The 19,015-nt window shown below is 46.0% G+C and overlaps 1 protein-coding gene across 6 annotated transcripts in view; it reads left to right on the top strand.

Annotated features, from left to right (window-relative positions):
• zeb2b (zinc finger E-box binding homeobox 2b) overlaps positions 1-19,015 on the top strand; it is an 84,194-nt gene that overhangs the window by 47,935 nt on the left and 17,244 nt on the right. For 2 of the 6 annotated variants that reach the window (XM_012879829.3, XM_012879831.3), the window contains exons 3-4: positions 13,640-13,894; positions 18,599-18,667. In XM_012879829.3, coding sequence (XP_012735283.2) covers positions 13,640-13,894; positions 18,599-18,667 — 324 coding nt within the window. The remainder of the gene's footprint in view (positions 1-13,639; positions 13,895-18,598; positions 18,668-19,015) is intronic. The other 4 variants (XM_036127940.1, XM_012879830.3, XM_036127938.1 and 1 more) reach the window with 3 other exon arrangements.

The following is a 19,015-nucleotide window of genomic DNA, read 5'->3' as shown; positions in this document are numbered from 1 at the left end:
TGCCTTGGCAGGCTTAACCACCTCCTTTACAAGCCAGGTAAATTGTTCATTAGGGCCGAGGTAAACGGGCGGTGGGAGTTTTTTTTTTTTTTCCTCCTCTCCCTCCTTCCTCGAAGAAGTGCGAAGAACAAACAAGTCAGAGCATTTGTTCAGCGGTGTAATCTACACATCAATTATCCTGCTGAGCTAATTAGCACCTCTGCATACCCCAGGTACCTGAGCACTCTCACGTGCTCCACTCTTTCAAGCCACTGATCAAAAAAGGGAAGGGGAGAGGATTGACAGAAACACGGGGCGGCAGAACCCAAGGGTAGGCAGGGGGAAAGCCTTAGATCAAAATTTCCTTTTTACTTACAGTATGTGGCAGGATGTGTGGACCTGGGTGTGTGTTCTGGCTTTTACAGCCATTACACTCACACTGAGCAGCTACATATATTATATTCTGGATATTTATGTAGACGGGGCTTTTATACTTGTTGACCTTTGGTGCTTTTGTCACATTACAACCACAAACCTTAATGTTTCAGTTAGATTTTATGTTATATCAGCTCAAAATAGTGTTTAAAAAACAGCTTTTCTAAGGAAGAAAGCTAAAAGTGTGCCGACCGGCAACCAGAGTCACCGCTTTGTAGCAACAACATCGCCACGTGTTTTGTCCTTAAGACCAAAATGGTTGAGAAATTGCTCAGTTGTCAAGCTTAGCCGCAGTTTCTCGACTGGATTTAGTTATGGACTTTGACTAGGCCACTCTGAGGCATGAATATGCTTTGATCTGAACCCTTCCACTTGACGTCTGGGTATATTTTTAGGGTCCTTGTCCTGCTGTAAGGTGAAGAGGTGTTTTCTTCCAGCACTGCTATGTAATTTAGCTCCACCCGTCTTTCCATAATCTCCAACCGGCTTCCCTGTCGTAGCTTGCCGCTACGTTTCACCCTGAAAACGTTGCTGTCGGGATTTGTTTTCCATCATGCAGAGCGGAAAGTAAAAATCATTGGACCAGAGCACCTTCTTCCACGTGTTTGATGGGACCACCTCTCATTTTCATGAAGACCAAATTAACGGAGATCATCGCAAACAATCTTGCTTCTATTTGCTGTCAATGCGTGTCAGTGAAGCGTAGTTATTATGGAAAGCATAGGGTTACAAGGTACCGTTAAGTAGCACAAGTGTTGCCAATTACGATGTTAAAGGCTAAACTTCCATTTGAACCACTGAGGGTGCCCTGTTGGACTTTAAAGTGAAGGTCTTAGGATGCTTATTAGGGTGTAGAGGATGCAAAAAAAAGCCCCAGGTATCCTCATCCCTCGCCCCCACTCCTGCCCTTACTCTCAACTACCTCCGTGTAATTAAAAGTGTAGCGTTCACCCACCTGCGGCTAGACAAGAAAGAAAGGTATAACGTGAAAGAAGTGAGATATAAGAAAAACAGAACAGGGACAAAAAAGAAAAAGAAGAGAGGATCAAAATGCCTCGGTCTGCTCCTGTTTACTCCCTCCCACGTCATGTATAAGTCATGGGCTCTGGGGCCCTCGGCTGCGGAGCTGCCTGTTCCTGCCGTTTACAGAGATGGGGAGAGAGGTTAAGGTGGGCTGCATCGCCGCTGCGCTACACCTGGCGCAGCTTGCCGCTGGCTCGGTCAGACATGATACTCGCACTTCTTTTTTGTAAATAAGAGGTTGTACACAAGCTCATTCAGGTCCCAGTTTAAGAAAAGAAAACACGTTTTCCTACTCTCACTCATAGTTAACCAAACAACCCAACACAGTAACATGCGAAGATTGGTCGTGCTGGAACAAATGTGTCTTCCAGGGACATTTGCAGCCCTATGACTAAAGGCCAACAGGTCAAGTGAAAGTTACTGTCTCCACCAATACTGTGAACACCCTGAAGGGGGAACACACATCTGCAGCAGTGCAGTGCATAACATCGTTTGACGCATGATAACTGGTGACTTAAATACCACCGTGTGGTTTGTCCCACTCAGGTACTGCTGATTGTTTAGTATTAACAGCCATGGGGTTCGCCGGTGGCAGGTGTGGGACGAGTTCAAGGGGATTCTTGGCACTTTGCCGGCTGCAAAAGCAACCAAGGTAGACTTTTTTAGATTTCCCCCTCACAGAGGAGGGAAGTAAAGGAGCTTACAGGGGATGGTTTTAAGCGCTCGGGGCGTTGCTGTGACAATAAGCTTTGCCCTTTCTGTCTTAGAACCTCCAAACACCCCCTCCTCTGGTTGGCTGGTGGCTAATTGGGAAGTTGGTAACAGTGTCAGGGAGAGTTGCCCCTCTCCAGAGGGCTCTCCCTCTTCATCTCTTGAGTGTGTGTCTTTGTGTGTCGTTGTGTGTGTGTGTGTGTGTGATTTGCGGACTGGGGAGGCCGGTTAGCTGGTTCCCTGCTGGTGACGAGCTATACACAGACACGCAAGCTCACAATTCCCCATTTCCTGGTGCCTGTTTGATACCTGGTGGGGATGCCATTCAGGTGACAAAGATCTGCTGTGTGTGTGTGTCTGCAGGGGTAACAGATGTGATTTTACAATCTCATTAGCATGTGAATGAGGCCCTGGGCCCCCAGATTGGCTCAGACCACAGAAGAAGGATTCAGCTCTTCTCATCACCCTCCTGTGGCCCCTCACCTGGACCCCCCACCCTTCCCGTTCATCCCGTCTGATCTCTTTAGTCCATCTGAGGTCCCGGGTCTGTTCCCCCTCCTTACCACGCACAGATCGACCTTTAAACAGCTGGTGACCGACAGAGTGTTAGGTCCGACTCCGTCAGCCTGCTTTTGCCGTCGCTTCAGTCCAAGACGTCGATAGTGGCAAAGCGGCAATGTCCGGAACCGCTCATAGACTTTGTGGAGCTGCTGTTGAGGAGTTTTGAGGAAGGGGTTGTTGTAGCTCTCAGGTGCTGTTTTGCTGAGATAAACGTGGCCATGGCCCCGTCACTGCGGACAAGAATGCAAAACAACCTTGGCCAGATCAAACTGGTTGTTTTCTCAGCTATCTGGCGTCCCACTCAACAGTTTGTGCCTCAACGAAAATAAAAAAAAGAAAAAGGTGAAAGAGCCTGAGATGGCTGCCTGTAGCCTCTATAATGTGTTTTTATCAGCTGCAAACGGTGTTCAAAGTGTATTTTGCTGGATCTTTTTCTGCAAACACTGGTGAGCTTTCTTATTTCCCAAATAGATGCATTACATCTTATTCTCTCCCTTCCCTGTGAAATAAATCAGCATCAAAAGCTTCTGTTAGTCGGTAATTACAGCTCAGGTTCTGCTTAGCCGTTATTAGCAAAAAAAAGTACAGTAATCTGGCCTGGCAGTGCAATATGTTACCGTCGCTTTTTTAATTAATCTTACAGGCAGCGTAATAAATTTACAATATCAGATTGGGGGAATACTGTATATAGATTTATTAAAGCTTTTAATCAGTTCTGGCAAAATTAATTTTGCAATGATTGCTTACATTTGAATTTGCATATACTTAGTGCAAGTAATTTATTTTTATAGATTCCTTTTTTTATTAAATCGAGGCACATGGGGGCCGTCAGAGATGAAAAATGGCTGGATTTTGCCTCTCTTTGCTGGAAGGAAAAGAATTCTTCTCACCGGTGCAAGCTAAGGTGTTTCACCACCTGGTTTGAAAGTTTGTTTCTGGTTCTCTTATCCTCAGCTGTATTACAACTTCAAGGATTGTTTTGTGGCTGCTTTGAATGTCCAGTAACTAGAGAAATAATGACAACTTTAAGCTGGTTAACCTGATTTAACACCAGTTTGTCTCTTTCTGAAGGTCTCTGTGTAGGAGAGCAGCATTTTTACCAGCATCAGATTGTTACTGTTGACTATCAGCCTCTGGTACTTTTAATTAGTCCTGCTTGTGTGTATGCACCAGTAAGCGCTAATATTTTGAACTATAACTTTAAGTATATAAATTAGTTTAACATTCCAAACTTCAGACTTTCTGTTATTTGTATAAACATTAGAAATAGTGTAAAAGTGATGCACTCTATAACAATCTAAATAGGTGCCGCTTCCTCAGCTTTGGCAGGACATTAAAGCTAATGTTAGCATGCTATCAGTAGCATTTAACATGCCTGAGGCTATATTAGCATGCTAACTGAAAGTATAATTTTAGCACATTAACACATATTACCGTGCTAACAGTAATTTATGCAGCTTAACAGTAAATTTACGATGGATACAGTCGTTTTTAAGTTTCAAACGTAGTTTTTTTAAGCTTTTTTTCAGCAATATTTCAGTATGCTAGCAGTAGGCTAATTATAGCGTATTTTTTTGCTATCTAATTTAGCACCTTATTGTTTTTTTTATGATAATTTCACTATGCTAACAATATTATTTGCTATTCTAATAATAATGTTCAGCATATCAACTGTCATTGTAGTGCTTTACTTGTATATTTAGTTTGCTTTCAAGTAATTTTAGCTTGCTAACACTCGTTGTATTGTGCCCCACGACTTTACACGGTGAATCTCTGACTGTTGAGAAAAGGGCCTAATTATTGGCCCATACATTTTAGCGGCATATCAGCAAATATCCTCATCTGCCTAAGCAGGAGAGTTCTAAACTGGGAATTTGATTTTAACATGTACAGCAGTTTGGATTTATTCATTTTTCATGAAGTATTCAGATGTTTTTCAAACAGATGGGTATAGCTACAGCTTCAGACAGTACAGTGAAAAAAATATCTTGCATGAACTCGAATATTTTACATAAAATGCAGGTGGTGAAAAGAGAAGCTGTTTAGTAGGATCTGTTACATCCAAAAGAAATACAAGGCAATTCGTTTTGCCTAGTTAAAGATGAGGTACGTCTTTGAATCGTGTTTGAAATATAGAGAGAGCTAAACCTGCCTGATACTATTTGTTGAATAGAGTTATTAGTGTATAAAGTGTAAAGCAAAGAGCATCCTTTCTGTACCTTTGCTGATGTACCACTTTACCGTCATGCTGCCTGCGTTTTATAAAAAGATCAGAGCTACATGCTGATGTTATTGCAGTTTTGTTGTTATTAGTTCCCATCTTTAACTGTGATCAAAGCACAGATCTTTCCCTACGCCGCCTTCCTTTTTATCTGTGTACTCTCCTCCCGTGTAAACACACAGAAACACACAGTTAGGTACAACACATCACAGACAGAGACAGACGTCCACTCCCACTCGCACAGGATCGGTGTAGCACCTCCATGGCAGATAGGAGTGATTCATAAACAGATGAACCCCAAGCAGATGTGTTATCGCGGCGGCTCGGAGGGCTCACAGGGCCACATCGTGCTCTCACACGGCCACCGCACTCACACACACACAAAGTGGGTTGCTATAATAGTCCGAGCTGATAATACCCCACCTCAAAACCTGACTGCAAGTCAGCGGATTCCACCACCTGAGTGTGTGCTCCTATTAATAAAAATCCTCCACATGCCATGTTATCATGTTGCTGCCGTCGGTGCGGGGCGTGGACGCCGTGGCATTGAGCCACCGTGTCCCTCTGAGACAGAGGAAGAGGAGATGAAGAGAAACGATTTAGATAACACACAAACACACACTGTTCCTTATTATAGCAGAGAGCCGACCACAGGAGAACGCCGGATCGTTCGTAGATAGGCTTGGATATTTTTTCCTCCTCTCAGGGGAGGAATTCATGAACTAAATCAGACGTCTTGAAGAAAATATTCAATGGTTCAACCATAAAGTGGGTTAAATTTGCCCCCGAACATTGACTCGAGGCTCAACTCAAAACACTTGCTTATGTGTTTTGACGTGAAGTCGATCTATTATATTAGCGCTTGCTGCACTGTAAACCTACAGGTGCTTCTGTTATAATCTTTATTAACATGCAAATCCAGACACATGCTAACAGTCATTTTAGCATGCTAATGTTCATTTTAGTGGCCAAACAGTATTTTTTATTTGTGTTTTTGAATTTGAATTTTCAAAGGAGTGATAGTGAATAAACTACATTATTCCTTTTAATCATAACTTTAGGCCTTTATTCTAACTCCAACAGCAATTTTATCATTTTCACTGTTATTTAAACATGCTAATAGTAATTTTTGTTTGCATTTTAACACATTGTTTTAACATTAACTGTACCATGACAACAGTCATAGTGCACATTGTCATTTCAGAGGTCTTACACCAATTTTAGCAAATGCAAATTTAAAATATTAGCAGTAATTTGAACATGCAATTTTAACGTTTTTGACAGTAATTTTAACATAATTCTTAGTGTTCTAAAAGTGCTTCATATGTTAACCTCAATTATAACATTAACAGTGTTGTTTAAGCATGCTAATAGAAAGTTATTGCATTTTTATAGGACTTTTATGGAGTCAACATTAATTGTAGCATAATAGTGATTTTATCGTACAGATTGTAATTTCAGAGCTCTAACATCAATTTTAGCAAGTGTGGTTTTAAAATATTTATCGTAAGTTAGCATGCTAATCGTAATTTTATAGCGCTAGCAGCAATTTTAACATTTTTAACTGTAATTTTAACATGCTAACCGTAGCTCTCAGTTTTTCAAATAATAATTTCAAACTCAATTTTAACATATTAACTGTGATTTTTGCACACTCATAAATATATTACTGCCCTAAAGGCTGCCTTGTCATTTTAACTATTATTTTTACATGTGTACAGTTATATTTAGCTTTCTGTATGTAAAATTAGCATGCTAACGGTAACTGTGACACTGATTTTAACACAGTAATTGTAAATCCAGCGTTAAATATGGAACAACACTAGAAATGCATCATGCATCGGCTGAAATAGACCAGAATGCACTGCAGCCTTAACTGACAGAGCATGCTAATGCTGTTTTTAGGGTGATAATGTTACATTTTGGGTGCAAACATTTTTTTTTTGCTTGCTAAAAAGGCTGATAGTTAAATACTTAATATCAGGATTGATGAAAAGACCCAAAGTCTGATAATTTCTCTGATCACAGCCGCCCTGATCAGTTACTTAAGACTCTAATTATGACTCTAAAAGCAGCAATGCAATGTTTTACTTTGAAAACCTCGCCTTTTAATGCTTTCATACTCATTTCATATATTTTAATGCATAAACACGTGTCTTGACTTGAAATCGATTGCACACATCTGTTTTATTAGCCGTGTTTCTACACCATTAACCTGCAGGTGCCTCTTCTTCCCCCCACAGTCTCCGTTTACATGCACATTCAGAAACAAAGTCCCGCAGATTTCGTGTACTTTAGAGCACTTGCTGCTCTCATTCGGCTTCATTCGTGGCAGAAAAAAAAGGGGGGCTTTTTTTTTTTTTTTATAAAGGAGGGGAAATTAGTGATGGTCTCCCTTTTATGTGCACGAGAAGAAGCCCCCACTTCGCCTGGCGACGACTCCAAAACTGGAAGCGGTTCATCCAGCAAACGTTTCTTTTTAATTTTTTCACCCCCCCCCCCTTTTGGATATGTGTGTGTGTGTGTGTGTGTGTTTGGTTAGTTACAGTAATTACGGCCCAATAACTGACAGCCAAAACCAGGCAGGAGAAAGTAGAAGGGGGCTGTATTTTCCTCAGCCTCGCTGCTGAACATCTGCTGAGAGATTTGCATATTAATTAACCCATATTAACTCTAATTATTCTGGGAAATTATCAAATAAATTAAATTTTCTAATTTTAACCGTTTCTTTCACCCCCCTTTGCTTCCCGTTGGTTTGACGTGTGCAACATCCGGAAGCTCACCTGAGTCGGTATAAAAGATATACGCTCTGTAAGCGCCTTCCCTCCTCAAAGCCTTCCCTGCTCTGTTTTCCTTCCTTCCTCCCACTCTCCTCTCCTCTCCTGGCCTGGGAGTCCTGAGGGCAGCCAGGGGAAGCTTTTGTGTGTCTTTTTTATTCTTCTTCTTTGGCTTGTGTGACAGGGGAGGTGGGAGGAGGGTCTACTTGGAACATTTGTTGGAGGGAGGAACATGTGTGAGCTGGGAGGAGGAGGAGGTGGGGAGGTGGCACAGATGGTGAATCCGTGCAGGACCCAGCAAAGGTGGGACCTCTGAGCTTCCCCCCTCCCCTCCCCTCCCCAGCCTGTTGCCTGGGCCTCCTCTGCAAATAAATGGCACATTAATTGAATTAGAGTCAGTGCTGCTGCGAAGGTCTCCTTATGGACAAACCCCAGCAGAAACTGGACAGAAGGGCTCTCCGTTTCCCTAAATGATCCAAAACCTGATCTAAAACATGTAATTCTTATGCTTTATCCTGAGGAATCTGGTCGTTTTGTTTGGTCGTTTAACCCGAAAGGTCCCCGTGTGATCCACATCTCTCAAATCTAACAAAAGCACGTGTTACCTGCAAGTTTCCAACCATAAAGATGTCAATAACATATTATAAGCTAAGAGTATTTTGAAATTTCTGAGCATAAGAAAACAACAAGATAAAAAAAAAAAAACATTTAACAAATTGTGCATCAACGGAAGGAAATCTCTGGTCACTTCAGAGGTTTTATGGTTGGATTCGCTTGAAATAATGTAAAATATATGTGAAAATAAAATGAGAATATGAAAACACCATAATGTGAAAAATACAAAATTAAACATGCAAAATGAGTAAAAAAAATGATACAACATGAAATAGGAATAAATTAAATAATAATGCACCTAACAGAAAATGGGAGGAGATTAAACTAGGTAAATTAAAATAAAATAGAAAAAGATTCTATTTTAAAAATAAACAAAAACAGTTAAATACGTGGAAATAAATCAAGAAAACAGTAAATAAACAAAAACATATAATAATAATGATAATAATAAACAGAAAACTCTTCATAAGTGAGGAAAATATTTTAAAAAGCCATAGAAAAATAAAGCTAGTTGTTGTTTATTATAATAGAAAGTATGAGAAACTAATATTTCACTGAACTATTACATTTATGAATCCAACAGACTCCTTAGTTGGATAGAAAAGTCCAAACTTGGTGTTCAAAGTTCTTCTTTTTGACCGCTCGGTGTTTTTTAAAGTAAGAAATGACCAGCTCCTACATTTCAGTGTGGTGCTTCAGTCTTCAGGACTTAATAAACCTTCGTATTTTGTGCTGCACCGGGCTTTAAAAAAATGCGTGGAGCTCCAAAGGTTAGGTGCGCTCCCAGAAAACCGCATGAGCGGAAAACTTTTTGGACTCTTGACACGGCGTGTCGGAGGTATCCTGGAGGAAAGTGAAATCGTTCACTTCTTGTGGGTGTAATAAAGGTTAAACGCATCTCTTGAACGGCGAAAATGCAAGAAACTTCTCTCTGTCAAACAAACACTTACTCACTTCACTCCCCCGTCTCTGCACACACACACACACACACACACACACACCCAGGTTGCGTTTACACTTCACTGAGTTTTCACCATTCATCGTCTCCCTCATGTCGCCCCCCCCCCCCTTCCCTCCCCCCCTCACTCTCGCTGTCTCCTTTCAGAGCTTTTGTTTGCCCTCTGCCACCGTCCTTTCACCGACTTGGCCCCGATTTGCCCCTTGTGCTCGATCACGCCATTATACCGAGACAAGATAGCGCAAAATATCCAAACATGTCCGCCTTTCTTTTGTCTGGGCCCGGCTCACGTCACCGGGCAGGTTTGTGTTACGGAGGAACGACGTCGTCGTTGTTGTTGTTGGTGGTTGTTTTAAGAAAGAAAACGGCAGGAAAGGTTGTCTAAAAGAATAATAATAATAATAATAATAAAAAAACAACTATGGAGAAAAGCTGCCCTCGGTTGGTGTGAGGTTTCTGTCAGACTTACCCGAGGAAGTGCTTAAACTGTTGCAGACGCGAACAATAGCAGACAAAAGGTCATCGTGAGAATCCGCTACCGCCGGCCGTAGCCACGAGGCAGCGACCCTGCTTCCACCTTTCGTGCCCTCCCACACACACACACACACACACATACACACACACACACACACATCGCCGTCTCTGCCTCGCAGCCATCCAGGTGATCCGCTTGGCTCGCATTCATGAGACAGGGAGCGAGCGCGAGCAGTTATCGTCCAATAGGGAGACTGTCCCGGCTCATTATCGGCGTAGGAGGCCGAGCGTGTCACCTGGAGCTAAGCCTCGACACTTGACTTTAAAAAGGAGGGAGAAAAGTCGGCCGGGGTGAGCGCGAGAGCGCCGACGTGGGTGTTAGTCATCCTCCCTGCAGCGATCACCTCCACAGAGCTCTGCTTCTCTCTCTGGCTCTGACACTCGAGCAGGAAAGGCCTTTTAACGCTGCCTCCTGTGGGCTCTGCTCTAGCTACTTGGGGATTGTTAAATAAATGTGATTATACCTGTTAGTTTGGTGAAATGATTTTTCCCAGCAGCCTGCAGGTAAGACGGGGTGTTTTTTTTTTTTAGGCGGAAATTCGTAGCAGAGCTGTTTTACTGCTGTTTGACTGCTGTTACATGTCCAGCGTTGCTGCTACCATAAGGTTTAGGGAAGGTAGCAGCGAGGGGCGGCTATTTAAACAAGATGTGGGACCGGGTGTATGGAAACGGTGAGTTTTGGCAGAGCTTAGTGCAAAGGTGAAGACTTCAGACAGGCGGAGGAGACATTCCAGCAAAAACATCCTAATACCAGAACGTGTAATGCTCCAAAAGATGATGAAAAACCCCAAGAGCTCCATCCTGGACTTCACTGGCGTTCAATCAGGACATTTTCTTTTGCATCCGAATGGACCATAAGAGGTCAGGGAGGATTTTTTTACCCATAACCCACAGCGACATGTTTGGAGGAAACCATCCCACCCCTGCTGTCTGGCACGGTGGTGGAGGGTTGATGGTCTGGGCCTGTTTTGCAAGTCAATCGCATATTTCTCTGATTGTTGGGGCAAAATATGTTGCCTTCTGTCTGACGGATGAATCTTGGTCCAAACTGGGTCATGAAAAGGACAATGATCCCAAGCAGCGCATCAGCAAATCTCCAACAGGACGATTGAAAAGGCAAAGATCAGGGTGGTGCAATGGCCTAGTCAAAGCCCAGACCTCCACCTGATTGAAATGTTGTGGTGGGATGTCTTTGCGTTAGAGTTCCTGCTCTTATAGGTGGTTCTAGCAGCGGGTGGATTTTTCTATGACTCTAGATGTTGCATCCCAAACTTTGCCAAACGATGCCGTACCGTCAGCTAGAAAAGCGAGAAACTGGCCACCGCTTAGACTTTCTCTTTGAATGCATCCAATCGTTTTGCGGGAGTTGATTATAACTCCGCCATTGAAAGCGTGTGTTTTTGCTGTCAAGCCCCTCACAAACACAGTTATTTTAGAAGCCGAGGTTTGTTAGATTAGTTCCCCCCAGTGGCTCTGTCACATCTGAGCTGTCGCCTTTCCCCCTGTTGCTCCAGTCAAATTCACTCCCAGCCACCCTGATCGATACGCAATATCAACCACGGCTCTGCTCCTTTTCTACGCTAAACGACAGAGTAATACCAGGTTATGTCAGACGCTCTAAACACACGTGTCATTTTAATTATCTGCAAAGCTCAAGTCGGCGAGAAGAAAGCGGTCTGAAACAGGTAGCGAAAGAGGGAGAAAAGAGCGTCATCCATAATTTGCCTTTGTCAAGGATGACACTTAAGGTAAGAAAGGGACAGAAGAGGCATTTTGAGGAGTAAACATTATCTCCTTTTTGTCTTCTTCTTTCCCAAAAAGACACAAAAGGCTGATTAAGACCGATGTTCGGGGGAGACGTAAAAGCTGCCTGCGAAATATTAGTAGGTTAGAATTACTTTGTTGCGTGACACAATACCAATAGATGCTCGGCGCTCGCGGAGGGAGCGGCTCCTGTCAGCGGTGGCACCTCAACAATGGGCGGCTTTCTCCGCGCTAAGACTACGCGTTTGACTTGACGAGCGCCCCGCTGTCATTCTTGCCTTCTTGGAGGTGCGCGTTTTGACAGCTGACGTTCGGAGACGACTGCGTTCAGACAGTTCAGCGCCGCCCCCGTTCGCTCGGCAAGCCGCTCGAAACTCCCGAAAGTCGCCGGGAAGTTAGGCGGATCGCGGCAAAGGGCCGGCGTTCCCCTCATTCCCTATGTGGGAAGTCAGGAACGGTGCGCTCTGCCCTGGCTGGATGTGTGCGGAGACAAAAAGAAGCTCCCTCGCTCCTTTTATTGGGGAAGAATGGGCCCTTTAAAACCTGTCCAGCCTTAGATAATTTCATTCAGCCGGCCCCTGCTCCGCCGTCATTGAATCTGCATCCAGGGATCAGGTTCACAGGGATGGGTTGATAGCTTCCCAAGCCTCCCGGCCTTTTGTTCTAGCGGCAACCCCCTCCCTCTTTCCTCTGGAAGCCGGGAGGGGGGGGACACAGAGCCGACGGGACATGGTTGGGAACAGTTTGAAATAGTTGTGGGGATGCAGCAGAGGCAGACGGGCATTAAAATGGCCGGAGAAAAGTTGGTGTAACATCCAAGCAGGTACGACGTCCTTTGGTGTGTGCGGACCACCCAGGAACTCCCAGCGTCTCCAGCCAGGGTTGCCTTTTTTGTCATCCGTAAGGAGCATTACTGAGTCTGAACTTGCCTAAACCCTTGTGATCACACCTCTTGAAAAGGTTTTGTTTCCTCCGCCGATTGGTATTCGAGGCAGGTCACCGCTCTCCCACCCTCCTGCTCCTCCTCCTCCCTCCTTCGCTCCCCCGTCTGAAAGCCCCGTTTTCATTTTAATTTGCACCTGTTGTGCAGTTGTTCGCCCGGAGGCAAGTGCAGACCGGTCAGTCGCGGGGAGACGTGTTAGGCGGAGCCGTGGGGAGGCTTATCTTTTCATATGTATGATGTTTTCAGAAATGTCATGGGTGGACTTCGTTTGGTTAGCACTATTGTGTCGGAGACGGTTCAAGAGGCTTCAGCCGCTCCTACTTACTCAGGAAGACGCTTTAATTAGGCACAAAGTCAACTGTCCTGCATAGGTGTTCTAAAATATGAACTTTGAATGAATGCGTTCATTTTAGCAGAGTTTGGAAGCACAAAGCTCAGGGCCATAGGTTCCCCGCCCTCCACTACCAGCGAGGTGTGTCCCCCCGTGAGATGCCGCGTGCTTCTGGCTCGCCTGCCGCTCCATCTGCGTCGCTCCAACGTCCGTTTTCAGCAGTGATTTAGCCCGAGCTGTGTATTTGCTGAGGAGCAGCCGCTGGCGGTGACACATTTGCATGAGAGCCACCTTTGATTGAGTTCACAGCCCTTATTTACAGGCTGTCTATTTTAAGAAAACCAGGCATATGTCAGGGACCTGTGTGCGGTGGAAGCAGCCGTCTGCATTCTGCTTATGATCGAAACTCGTTTAAATGTACAGTAACAGTAAGGACTTTCGCAGGCTGTATGAAATGATGTAAATGACAGCAAGTTAAGCCGGTTATGGTACCGTACGGGCTATGTGGAGCATCCAAAGCCCGGGTGGTATGTTTCAGAGCCGAGCCGTTCTGAAAGGTGCAGCTCAACGGCATCTGAGGCATGCGAGCAGGACTGAAAATTAGCTGCTATTTTGGCCCGCATCTCCTGGACAGCTGTCTGCCCACCGCTGCGGTTCAGCCACAAATTCCAGTCGCAGATGCTGTAATTGGGTTGTAAACCCCCCACCCCCACCCCCCCTCGCCGGAATCCAAATAAGTTTCCAGCACTGACCGGCCTTTCTCTGTCCACCCTCTCCTTCTCCTTTGCAGCTCTCAACTACGAGAATGTGGTGGAGACGGGCTCAGAGACGGAGGAGGAGGACAAGCTGCCCGTGTCCGAGGAGGACCCCCTGATCAACGGCACGGGTAGCCCGGCAAGCCTCACCAACCCGGAGGCATCGCCGCGCGCCGAGAGCCACGGCCTGCTGACCAAGGACGAAGAGGACGACGAGATGCGGGACAGCGGTGTGGAGCACATCTGGCCTGACAATGACATCCTGAGTGCCTCGGTCGATGGTACTGGTGAGTGTCCTAATCCTAATAGAAATCAAACCCGATGAATTTCACCTGGTAGGAGGGGTTGAATCAGGTTGCACGTTTCATAATATCATGTATATCACATTTATTTGTATAGAAAACAATTTCAAGAGCCCGATTGAAGGTGAATGATAGTAAAGAATGGAGAGTGCTGTATTTCGTGCAATGGCAGGTGCAGCGCCCTTTACTTGAGGGTCAGACCAAAGAGATGCTTCATCCCGAGTTACCTTGAATCCTTCTGGGCCTGGAAAAGGATTTGATTCAGGTTTCCAATCCGTGGAACATTTGTTACCATAAAAAGCAATGATTTAATCGGTCGACGATCATAAAGGATGGTTAGCTTAGCTAGCTAGCCCTTCATTTGTGGCCAGAATGACAGGCGGAGAGCCCAGGATGTTCCACAAAACCCATCTTTGCTTTTTGCTTTCCTTGGTGTCGCCAGATGTTTGAGGTTCAGGTGAGCTCCCAATCCCCCAAAAACTAATCCTTAAGCTGAATCTCCGGCACTTTGTGTGCACCTCCTGCCACTTGTGGAACTTATCTTATGCCGTAAACCCCACCCATCTGGTGCTGCTGTAGACTCAAGCAAACGGCACGGAGCGTTTTGCAAACAGCGATCAAAGCCAGGTCTGATGGCGATGCCCCCCCACCCCCACCCCCATTCTCATCTCGGCAGACAGACGTGATAAACAGTTTCTCCACAAGCGGCGGTGGACCATTTGGTTCGCGCTTAGAGAAAAGACCCCGCTCTGAGCCAAACAACGGAAAAATATTTACAGTAATGTAGGAGCGTGGTGGTGGTGGTGGTGGGGGGGGGGGGGGGGGGGGACAATGCAGGAAGGAATCAGATCTGCAGGAGATGCAAGACATTAAAGGCTGGCAGGTGATACCTCCCCAAACCTGACTGAGTGATGGTCTTTTGTTGAGCAGCTCCCATTCCAGGGGGTGCCAGTCACGGATGCTTGAAAGATAAATACTTTTAATTAGGGGGCAGGGTATAATCATTAAAGGAAGGCAGACTGCTGCAAAAAAAGGTCATTAACAATCTTAAATGAAATTTTTATTTTTATGATAGCCATTTACATGTATAATAAGAGTCAATGATTCTTGGAAGCATGTGACAGGAACAGAGTACGGCGAGAAGTCATGTAAGACAGCCCATCTAAATGAGCCGGGCCTCGCTATTCATTTCTGCTAATGAACTGGCTGTGCACGGTGCCGAAAAACCGGGGAAACATTCAGCAGCCTTAAATTTTAATACGTGGGGGGAGGGGGGGGGGGGGTGCATTTATTAGGGACGAAAGAAAGAAAAAAAACTTTTCCTAAATAACGCTTTATGTTGGCTCCTTAAGGGGTGGAAGAAAGAGGAGACGGTTTGGTAAATAAATCAAGATAAAGGATAAACAAGCTGTCATTGCATACGGTAATTGTTTATTTGATAAAGACCTGCGGTGCCATAATGTCTGTAATTCAACTATGTTGCAATTTCCAGATAATCTGCTTCTTGTGTGATAAACTGGCTGACATATTTCGGAGAGCAAGTCAAGTTTATTAGAGCGTTTGGGAGTCTCTTTCCCAATCTTGCGGCTGCTGTGTTTCCCAGCCGGGCTTTTTTCTCTTTTTTTTCCTCCCTCCACGGAGCCTCGGTGTCTACAGTGATACCTCAGCACATAGCTCGGCCCTGAGATAAGCCGGCACCCCGCTCCCTCCTTCCCTCACGGTTCTGCCGTCACTCCCTTGCCAGAAGTTGTTAGAGCGCTCTCTGACCAAGACACGGACGGGGAGGATCGAAGCGTCCACCGGCTCTCCGGGGGTCCACCCTCGAGGCGTCGCCGTCACGGGATCCGTTCTTCTGGCTTCTGGGCGAAGACGGCGACCGAGAAAGTGGAGCAGAGTTTATCAGGGATCTTTCTCTGGTTCCAGGGTATGGTCTCGCGGCCAACGTTGTCCTTGACATTCCTCGATCCCGCGGCGAGGCTGGACGCAATGTGCTGGAAGGCATGACATCATTATCGCTGACAGACGTTCTGAAATAAATCACCTGCTCTTTTCCTGCTCTCCTTCCAGAAGGTCGGCAAGATTTCTGCTTATTTGCCTGTTTGTTCTCGGGAATATAGCATGTTCTGTCCCCCCAGAAAACATGCTGATTCCACGGCAGTTCCCGTTCGCTTTGGCTTGGGTTAAACTAAAGGACTATATTCCTGCCCTCTCAACTTTTTTCCATTTTCTCCCATTAAAACTAGAACCTTCAGCGTGTTTGGTTGAGCTTTTCAAAGACAGAAAGCATACACAGCCTTAATAGATGCAAACTGACAATGATATGATGGCAACACCATGCTGTGGGAATGCGTTCTTCAGAGCTGATGGATGGCTGGACGGAGCGAAACGCAGGGGAACTCGCAGGTATCCTACCTGGTGGTTGTCTGTCACATACAATTGTCCAAAACATATAGATACCACCGTTCTGTTTTAGACCAAAGTCCACCCGGCCAGGGGTTGGCTTCCCTATCACTCGCTTGTTAAAACAGAACATAACCTGCAGTTCAAAGACCGTTCAGTCAAACCTGACAGATTCAGGGTACCTACAGCTGAAAAGCACAAAAGTCACAGGGGGGGAGGACTTTAAAAGATCCAGCGACTGCGGCGACCGGTCGTATAAATAGGAATGTTTTGAAAATAAACACCATCAGAGCGACTAAGAAAATAGGTGGAATTACAGTCGGGCCCCTCTGAGGTAGTCTGGGCTCCTCCTGAGCGCCTTCAGACCCCAACATCACTCTTCAAGGAGGTGCCCGTGATTAACTGCTGACCAAACACGCTTCTCTGGCCTCCAAAGAAAATGCCTTCCCAATAACACAGACGTGCACGTGTGTGTGTGTGTGTTCGGCTTCGACTTTCTGGTGATTCCACCACGACGGCGCTGGATCTGTGCATGTCGTACTAAGGAGGGGGCCGGAGAGGTGCGCGAGCGGCGCTAGCCTACCTCCACCGCTGGAAGCTGGCGCGCTCAGACGACCGCAGATAAGCAGAGGTTTTCCAGGGCAAACAGAGGGAGAACGAGGGGCTGGTTAATCCCACCGGTCGTCCCTCCACGTCAGGCCGTAGGCATGCAGGCAAATTTGATTACCCAAAGCAAACAGGGTGCCTGCAAGGACGCGGAAACACGAGGGAGTTTCTCGCCCTTTCGGGAGGTTTTCATACATGCAGATATCCGATACCTGTGGGGACATTTTAATCTGTTTTGACTGCCTGTATTTATGGATTCAGTTTCCTATACATGTACGGGGAGGGGAGAGACAGCGAGACGTTACCCTACCCATCAGAAGAGTCTGTCATTATTCTGTAAACCCTCTGACCGGGATATTTATCACCGCGCCGCTGAAGCCACGTCTCTAATTCCAAGCAAACCCTGGAATTGCGAGTCCCGCAAACTGCCGAGCCCCATTGTTTTCAGCCGAAAATAAAAATTCCAGCCGCTTCTGGCCTTTGTGTGCAGTAATGTAAGCAGGATGACATTATTATCAACATGCAAAGACACAACCTTTTCCTGTATTATCCCAGTCAGGTTCCTCCGATCTCCAGAAAAAAAAGGGGGCGGGGAGGGGGGGGGGGGGCATTATTATGGATATGCAACTCGCCCTTGTACAGGAGCGGCACACGTTCTCGGAAGCACCTCGATTTGATTTGCACCAACGGGGCCGGGAAGGAGGGACCGGCTCCTTCTTAGGCTGATTGTCCGCTCGGTGTCCTCGCGCGGAGGGAAAGATTTGTCAGGAGAGGGTTTGTTTATGGGCCTCTCTCCATCCGCCGTTTATTTACAGCTGCCTCACCTGTGCCAGGACAATATCAGGCTGTCTGCCTGGGCCCGGTGCCATTACCCTGATTAGGCCTGCTCTGTGCGGCCTCCCAGGCAAAAAAAAAAGAAACAGATTTCTCGAGGTTTGCACTTTAATTACGACCTAGCGACGGATCAAAAAGGTTGTCTGGATGTCTTTCTGTCTCTCTATGGTCAAAAACTCACGTCCTCCTCCAGGATCGTGCATGTAAAAGTTGGAATTAGAGGCCTCGCTTGCCCATTTTGTTGCTTGAAAACACTGACTCCGTGGCCCCGCCCACTTGAGGTCTACCCCGGACCGATGGGGTTATTTCTGCCGCCGAGAAATGTTCCTGCAGCTACAACCGCTCGTTTGTGGTCGAGGGTTTGTATTCTTTTTAGTTCCAGGAGCGAAGGCACCGGCTCTCTGCCGGGGCTTTTGCGGCGGATCCCAAAAAAATGCGAGCTCTTCACAATGGAGAGAGGCGTTCCGCCACGTGACGTGCGATAAAGCGGCCGTGAGCGCGCATGCCGAGGACTGCAGCGGCGTCACAGCCGGGGAGTAATAAGCTCAGCCGGCGTGTTGGCTGGAGCTCTGTGATTGCTCAGGTGGATGTGCTCCGTGTTGTATTTAATCGCCGCTGTTTGGCGACTGGAGCCTCCTTCGCCTCCCCTGCTGCTTTCTGTCATGTTAAAGGTAAATAAGTCACTGTCTGGGCCCGGTGATAGCATTCATTAGGCATGCTGAACAAAGCGGCGGCACGCCGTGATGCACAGCGGCGCCTTTATTGCTTTCTCCATACACTTCCTCTCCTTCTGAAAGGCCTCAGCATCGCTCACCCTCCCCTCCTCTTCTTTCTCCTGTGTGTTTGCAGATGAAATAAAAGATGATTTTGACGGCCTGGGGCCCGAAGCCACCTTGCAGGCAGTTGGAAACGGTACAGGTGAGATAAGATCTTCCATCTCTGGCCTCTGAAACTAAAAATGTCAAAAGGGTTATTTAATTGGCTTGCTCGTTGTAAAACTATCGCATGGAAGTCCGAGGAATTCAGATGAAAACTTTTCTTTTGTTGGAAGTTGGTGCGCAAACATGTTGGCAGGCTGAGTTTGTTTGATACCTTTCCTGAAATCCAATGTTCAGTTATAACATTCATATGAAAACTGTGACATTCGAAGTAGATTTAGTTAGAAAAACTCAGTCAGGAGTGCGTCTTATGCATCATTTAACTGAAGACGCATGAGCACAGAGTGGGGAAAAGTTGTTTACGCGTCATCGACCGGGTCAAAGTCCA

Source organism: Fundulus heteroclitus, chromosome 24, assembly GCF_011125445.2.
Source record: "Fundulus heteroclitus isolate FHET01 chromosome 24, MU-UCD_Fhet_4.1, whole genome shotgun sequence".
In the NCBI taxonomy this organism is placed as follows: Eukaryota; Metazoa; Chordata; class Actinopteri; order Cyprinodontiformes; family Fundulidae; genus Fundulus; species Fundulus heteroclitus.
This window is presented reverse-complemented; position numbering and strand designations above follow the sequence as displayed.